Source organism: Xiphophorus hellerii, chromosome 14, assembly GCF_003331165.1.
Source record: "Xiphophorus hellerii strain 12219 chromosome 14, Xiphophorus_hellerii-4.1, whole genome shotgun sequence".
Lineage (NCBI taxonomy): Eukaryota > Metazoa > Chordata > Actinopteri > Cyprinodontiformes > Poeciliidae > Xiphophorus > Xiphophorus hellerii.
In genome coordinates, this window is record NC_045685.1 from 9243600 (window position 1) to 9251609 (window position 8010).

The 8010-nt window shown below is 37.8% G+C and overlaps 1 protein-coding gene across 2 annotated transcripts; it reads left to right on the forward strand.

Moving 5' to 3' along the window:
• The first annotated feature begins 232 nt into the window (after window positions 1–232).
• On the forward strand, window positions 233–7148 carry tmem185 (transmembrane protein 185). 2 transcript variants are annotated; one of them, XM_032582727.1, is made up of 8 exons: window positions 233–464; window positions 1621–1797; window positions 2177–2208; window positions 2298–2505; window positions 2736–2819; window positions 3463–3639; window positions 4692–4815; window positions 4980–7148. In XM_032582727.1, the coding sequence occupies exons 2-8, from the start codon at window positions 1723–1725 to the stop codon at window positions 5228–5230; spliced, it is 951 nt and encodes a 316-aa protein (XP_032438618.1). In that variant the 5' UTR covers window positions 233–464; window positions 1621–1722; the 3' UTR covers window positions 5231–7148. The 2 variants fall into 2 exon arrangements, with proteins under 2 accessions (XP_032438618.1, XP_032438616.1); XM_032582725.1 differs by lacking the exon at window positions 2177–2208.
• Window positions 7149–8010: the final 862 nt, after the last annotated feature.

The window sequence follows — 8010 nt, forward strand, 5'->3', positions numbered from 1 at the left end:
AAGGCCACTAGAGCCAATAAAACCTTTAAAAAAAATGTAAAAGGTAACTGCTTCCAAACCACAAAACAAAAATGTAACTCAGTCTTCTCTGCAATTAAAGGAAATATTTTATTTTATTTTTTTGTCGTATTTATTTTAGAGGTCCCGAGTGATTCGTCCGTCTTACCAGGAGGTGGCGGTAATGTCTCAGTTTCCTTTTCTCCCCACAAACTCAAGCGACAAGAAACGATGACGTCACATCCAGTGAGATGGGTAGTTGAGGGAGAAAAAAAAACAAAACATAACACACCAAGTAATGTACCGGAGACCTGAGGCTGAGCTCTCCCACAAATTACAATGTGTAGCATTCAGATTAGACACAGAAGTTTCCTCCAGGGGTGAGGAAGCTAACATTAGCTAGCTAGCCGACCGGCCCTGTTGTTCACCATGAATTTAAGAGGACTCTTTCAGGACTTCAATCCCAGGTAACGTTAGCTGCGAGCTAGCTTCGGCTATGCCATAGCTTCGGCTCTTATTCGCTGGAAAATACTAAAAGAAAAACATGCGTGTCTGAGTTTTTAAGGTTTAGACACGCAGTGCTATGTAGTTGTAGCCCACGTAGTCGCATAAAACAGTCTGGATAAAGTTGTCGAACCTAATTAAAGTGTCCGGCTTTGAGAGGCCCGGCTAGCATGCTAATGTAAACAACGCAAAACGAATTTCGAACTATGACCTTTCCTGTAGCTAATAAATAGTTTGTTCTTTACATTAGCACCACTGTGGTTACTGACTTTGCACAGTAACGCATTGAGGTAAAGTGACAACTTCATAAACAACTTTTTAATTCTGTTGTCTTTCATTGTTATGTTGTCATAGTAATTAAGTGAAGTCTAAACAGGAATACAACATATTTAGCATGCATTATAGCATGCATTACAAAAAGTATACCTACTTTGAGTAATTATATTTTAAAGTACTTTTGAATGATAATGTCTCTCATACATTGATACCTGGGAACTCAAAAAAAGCAACTGAGAAAAGTAATAAAAGAAAGTTAAGATCCCACAGGGTATTGAGGCGCCTGTGTTTTTCCTGCAATAAATATGGATTTAAGCATAGATCTTTACCTTGCTAGAAGTTTTAAATCAGAAGGCTGACTATAACTGTGATAGCAATTTTTATAAATGTTACGATTCAAGTGTCGTCTACTCACCTGAGATTGGGTCGTCGGATCATTTTCCAGCAGTAATATATTTGACCAATCAGGTTGTCTCCCATTAAAAAAAAACTTCACTATTTTCTAGTTTGTAATAAGAATAGTTAGTTTTTTTATATGATTGTCATGAGCTGCTCCTCACTAAAAAAAAATAATCCATGCAGCAGTTAAATACAGGAATGTTAGAAGGCAGGTCGATTGTAAATAAAGTTTCAATAATCATGATCATTGGAGGTTTTTCATCCTACGTTTTTTTTAACATAAATGTGTTTTCTATTGAATTTTTTTTTTTTTCAATTTCCAGATCCTAGATTTTTGCAAAATCTGTTTATTTTTATTTTTTATCTTTTTGTTGCTTTTCTTCATATCTCCTTGTTGTGCTTTGACGCCACACATGTCTCCTGTCGCCCTCTTGGCTGCTGCAGTAAGTTCCTGATCTACTCCTGCCTGCTGCTGTTCTCCGTGTTGCTGTCCCTGAGGCTGGACGGGGTCATTCAGTGGAGCTACTGGGCCGTGTTTACCCCAATATGGCTGTGGAAACTGTTGGTGATCATCGGGGCCTCTGTGGGCACCGGAGTGTGGGCCCACAACCCTCAGTACAGGTAGACACACACACACAAACAGACATACACACATGGCCTCTGACGTAAAGTTTACGTCTGATCTCTCTGTTTGTTTAGATGTTGTTTGTAACCCATGTTGTTGAAATACATTAAAAAGAAACTATTCCAATTACAAATGTCTCATAATCAATAAGCTCTTCCTGAATTGGTCACCATTACTTGGCAGAAAAAAAGTAATGGTGACCATTACTTAGTCAGCTGGATTTTGTTTTGGCTCCTCCTCTTGAAACATTTCACCATAACTTTGACTCAGCAGGTTTTCTACTTCCTCCAAATGAAAAATGAACTGATGGCGAGCTGATGGGACCTTTTTCTTTCATTCCCATTGAACTGTTTATTTTTTTGGATTGGATTACAGTCCCTGGAGGACAAACTGCTTTGGCTTTCAAAGTACGTTCCCTATACTAAGCGTAACGATCAATGGGGATGAATATCAGTGTTATTATGAGGATGATAAACCGTGTTTTATTTTCCCTCAGGGCTGAAGGGGAGACATGCGTGGAGTTCAAGGCCATGTTGATAGCGGTGGGGCTGCACGTCCTGCTGCTGATGTTCGAGGTGTTGGTGTGCGACCGCGTGGAGAAGGGCCAATACTACTGGCTCCTCGTCTTCATGCCGCTCTTCTTCGTGTCGCCCGTTTCCGTAGCAGCCTGCGTCTGGGGCTTCAGACACGATCGCTCCCTTGAGGTCAGGAGAACTAACACACACACACACACACACAGCTCAAGCAACAAAATAATAATATTTAAGCACAAATCTACAAAATTCTGTATCTGTGCTATTAGTTGTTTGTGTATTTGGCACAACAATTTCAAGAGATTTCTTACTTTGGTGGATAAAATGTGAAACTTAAATCTTTTTTTTTTTCGTGTAGTACTATCAGAATATGCTGATGACAACTTCCTGTTTCTCCTCAGCTGGAGGTGCTGTGTTCTGTAAATATCCTGCAGTTCATCTTCATCGCTCTGAAGTTGGACGGAATCATAGGCTGGCCTTGGCTGGTGAGGAACACCTGACACACACTTCCTGTTGCCTCACAACACACACACTGTTTCTACCGTTTTATATTATGGACTTATTTTACAACATTAACAAAAAACAACAACAAAAAAAAATTCTTCCCAGAATATTTTGTAAGGAAGAAGTGGGAAAATATCTACAGCGTAAAAAAAAAAAAATTCTGCACATACTCAGTTGTAACTAGAAGTTTACACACACTAAATAAAAATATAAACCTTTTTTGTTATTCATTTGCTAAATCAGACCAAAGGTTTCTTGTTTTAGTTTCAGTTCATTTCTGTTTGCTAAATTCCACAATCGTAAAAGAAAATATTAGACATTTGTCTCCAAAATCAGAAGTTTACATACAGGGCATTTAGTAAACATGCAAAATGTAGGTAATTCTTACTGGCCTAAAACAACAAAAGTTTGATCTGATTTCACTTCAGACGGTGAGAAAAAAAAAAACGTGTATGTAAACTTCTGGTTTCAGCTGTTATTTTCCTTCCACTGAAGTTATGCACGGCTCTGTTTATGTGTCTGGTAACATCACAACATAAAGAAATATGGACAGAAATAAGTAAATTAGTCATTTAATCTGTTATTGCGTGACATTTTGATAAAATGTCGGTGTGTGTCCTGCAGGTGGTGTGTGTCCCGCTGTGGATCCTCATGTCCTTCCTGTGCCTTGTCGTCCTCTACTACATCATCTGGTCAGTCCTCTTCCTCCGCTCCATAGACATCATCGCCGAGCAACGGCGCACGCACATCACCATGGCAATCAGCTGGATGACCATCGTTGTACCTCTTCTCACCTTTGAGGTGAGGAGCCTCCATTTTTACTCCTAGTGACTCTGTTACACTGGGCTAAAAGAATTGTTTCATAGTGTATTTTTAAATCCACATTATAGATGTAGATTAATTTCTGGTTCTAATACATTTTTTTCTTTTTTTTATGAAGTTAACCTGGTGGCTTTTTCTAACAAAATGCGAGTGATTCTATGACCAAGAAAGCTGTGGGAATTGAGCGTGTGACAGAATTTATGTAAAATAACGATATGTTACTATTTGGGTCTAAATTGCCGTAGCAACCACTACATCTGTAGTTTTTTGTAGCGTTCCCAGATGTATCGCTAAACCTCGTTTCCTTATGTGGAAAATTTCAGAGTTTTAACCAGCTGAGCTGAGGAAAGACAAGAACACCATTAAGTAATATTTATATAAGCTGTTAAATGTAAAAAATGAAAATAAAAAAAGACGTTACGTAAACAAAGACTTTAGTTTGAAGTCAGGCTGGATGAGAAATTTCAACTGTTTGAGGATTAGCTTTGATGAGAAATTGCTGCCTATTAATATGCCTGCCTCAAAATTTTGCTGGATGACGAATCGTCCCTGAAATTATTGCGATAAACGACAATATTTATGTTTCGAGACCATTTCCAGCTAATACATTTATAATGGCATAATAATCCAAATTTGCCCTAATAAAGACTAATAAACTTTAATTTAAAGAGAAAACTCCACACTGGACCTGGAAGATGTTTTATTTTGCATATTTAAAACATAACAACCAAAAACAAATCAATAAAAAAGGAAATAAACAAACACACAAACTAAACTATGCATTACAAAGCGTCCACAAACAAAAAAATATCACTAATCATCAGAAAGGAAATGATCGAGCTCACTTTAATTTATCATGCGATAAATATAATTGCTTTTTATGACACTAACTTCACATATCGGAGGTCATAATGTCTTAACTTAGGAGAAAGAAATATTGAATTTTTGGGTATCAGAGTAAAGGGATCTGAATAGAAAAACCATCATTTTCATTTTGACTCAGATTTTTTTTTTTTTTTTTATCCTTTCAGATCCTTTTGGTGCACAAGCTGGACAACCACAAGAGTCCGAGCTACGTGTGTGTGTTCGTCCCGCTGTGGCTCTCCCTGCTCACACTCATGGCCACCACCTTCGGACAGAAAGGAGGAAACCACTGTGAGTATGAAACCGCAGCCTTCTGACGCTAATGCAACATTTATAATTAGGTTTAGGATATGTATATATATATATTTTTTTGGTAAATTTTAGATTTGTTTTTGCAAAAACATTTGTTTCATGACTATTACGTTGGTCTGACTTTGTCGTTGCTCTCCCATCAGGGTGGTTCGGCATCCGTAAGGACTTCTGCCACTTCCTGCTGGAGCTGCTGCCCTTCCTCAGGGAGTACGGCAACGTGTCCTACGACCTCCAGCGCAGCGAGGACCCCGAGGCGGCCGACGACCTGCCCGTCCCCGAGCCGCCGCCCAAGATCGCCCCCATGTTCCACAAGAAAACGGGCGTGGTGATCACTCAGAGCCCCGGGAAGTACTTCGTCCCGCCGCCGAAGCTCTGCATCGACATGCCCGACTAGACGCCGGAGCCGGGCCGCCGGACTCTTATTTTAAAAAGAAAAGAAAAAAAAAACTATTAAAGCCAAAGCTGCAGAGGACACGGTGTACAGACTTATCTACTGACCTGAAGGAGTCGGAGCGGCTACCTAAACCGAGCCGCGGCGCGCTCCTGCGAAGGAGGCGGGGTCTGTTCAGAGCCGGCGGATCAGAACTCCTCACACTGGTTTCTTCAGTTGTTTGAAGACTCTTCCCTAGTCCGTCTAGAAGCAAATCGTCAAACTGGCTGTTTTTCGCCTCTCGGTGAAATCACACTGTGTTGCTTATGTCTAATCTGACGAACATTTTGGTTTATTTGACTACAAAGATAATCTGAGATTAGGGTCTACTTGAGGCCAAGTCGGGTCAGACTGGATTTGACTCTGAAACGTTTTCGGGGTTATCGGGTTGTGATGGGGGACCATTGGAAAGACTCTGTGGCTTCAATGTGGGATCAGTGTAGCTCTCTTTGTTTTGACTTTAATGCAGCCGTTCATCGGACATGCATGGCTACATTAATGAAATAAGAGGGTTGATTTAATAGTTTTATTCAGGTTTGTTTGATTACAACGCTTGCATGTCGGTGCGTTCAAGAGAAAGTCACTGTAATCACACCAGAGATTCTTTCCAACCATTTTTTTTGTTTTTTTTACTACGTATGCACTTCTTAATTGAACCCACAATGTTTTGTTTTTTTTCTTGCTTTTGTAGAGAAGAAATATTTCCAGTTTGACATTTTTCCAATCATAATTTTCCTTGTATTATTGAAAGAATACATTTTTTTGGGTGAAGTTTTATTAACAAAAACCAGACGACAAATGGTTTGCTGCTGCAAGAACAAGTTGTAAAAGTATTTTAGTTTAGTTTAAAAATCTGACCACATTTTTGACCCTTTGTGAAAAACGTTTTCAATCTGACATTTGGTTTTAATGTAACTTTAATAGAGCTGCACCAATCAACCAAAGTTTTGTGACCAATTTTTCTTTATATATATTTTTTTCTTTTTTGTTTATCTTTTGATCTCTGAATTTAGTCAACCTGCAAACCGCTGAAATTAGTTTTAGCCCGCCCTGATTCCCCTTTTTAAGAAATATAAAATACACAATCCCAACGAAAGTTTTTAAGATTTTAAAACAAGTCATTACAGATTTTAAGCTCTCAGCAGGATCCTACACTAGCAGTCAAAATCTGAGACATCCCAAAGGCTGCCAATATTTCCACATGCAGATTTTTCCAGAAGCTCAAGATGAAAAAAAGAGAGCAACATTACTGTAATATGTTCAGCCTTTCTGTTATCTGCTGAAGGTTTTGCTCTCTGTCATCTTTAGCCTAGCTAAACATGCAGACATGTCGTAGGAAATCGTTTGTCAAACAGCTTATTCCATCTCTAATCTTCCTCTGACTTCAGTTCAATCACCTCCCTGCTCCAATACTTAAAAATAGGTAACTTTGACTCTTCTTCCCTCAGTAGCAGCATCCACACTGAACATAACCTGTGAACACTTCATTATGGTGTGTTCACTTATCAGAAAATGTTTGTATTTAGGAGCTTCAGGCCAACCGTACGTTGGTCAGAGTTAGAGAGGAAGGAAAAAAGAGAAAGTTTGATTACAGTGACTTGTTTTTTTTAATGTCCTTGCAGGCATTGTTCTGAAATAAACCTGATTAAAAAAAGTTTGTTTTTTCATTAGGAGAAAATCAGAAATGGCACTTTAAGAAGCACTGTAGGACTTCTTATGTTTTGTATACCTTCTTTATTTTTCTGTTTTTGTAAATACTACAGCTCCTGAAGATTGGGACCAGAAGATTGAAATAAAATCAGTCCTACACTCCTACTCTGATCAATCTAATGTAGCATCTGTGCAGATGGTTCAGACACTTTTATTAAATCATTAGAACAAACGTCAGTTATCATATTTTTATTGCATCATCGGCAAGTGAAACCTTTTACCCCTTCTACAGTCTTAGACATATTTAAGCTGGTTTAATAATGCTTGTTTCAAGTCATCTGGCCAGAACAATATTTCTACAGATTTTATGTATCAATGCCCACTTGAGAAAAAACACCTAAGATTTATCCGTGCCCACCTTTTGTATGACAACTTGATTTTCTGCCAACATTTTTTTAAGTCTGAAAAAATCTACGGTACCTATAAAACTCACCAATCATTCACTAGACACATTCACTGTCTTCTGTATATTTTTGAATTAAATGAAAAATTAACTTGTACTCGTATAAAAGCATTATTACTCCTATTTATCTTTGTTTTCCAGATATCCAAAGAAATAGAATGGCGATGTTTTAATAATGTAGATTTTTTTCCCCCCCAGTAAAGACAATTTCAATTTTTTTTGTTGCTAATTTTAGATTTCTTTTCTATGTTTCAAAGACAATTCATCATTTTTTTCTGTCTTTTTGAAATATTCTGCAAACATCAGTTTTCTAAAATCAGCACTATATTATCTTCTGATGTTATGGTGTCCAGTTTTACATCAGATTTTCCAATATAGTTTATTACTATAATTCCCAGTTTGAGAAAGCTCAAATTAAAGTACGTTTTCACATTTGGTTATTGTTAAAATCTCTAATACACTTCCCTTTATGATTGAAATACTGACCTCTGGTGGCAGGTGATGGAAACTGCAGCAGATCTTGCTTTAGTATTGTGAATACCAGCAATATTTAAATCATTTAATAAGTGTTCTGTATATACATACAGTATATATACATAAAGAGAAAAAGTTTAAATTTGGGGATTTTGTT

Coding starts and splice junctions, on each gene's coding strand:
- tmem185 (XM_032582725.1), top strand. CDS start 427: ATGAATTTAAGAGGACTCTTTCAGGACTTCAATCCCAG. Junction 465..1,620: donor TTTCAGGACTTCAATCCCAG/GTAACGTTAGCT, acceptor TGGCTGCTGCAG/TAAGTTCCTGATCTACTCCT. Junction 1,798..2,297: donor GCCCACAACCCTCAGTACAG/GTAGACACACAC, acceptor ATTTTCCCTCAG/GGCTGAAGGGGAGACATGCG.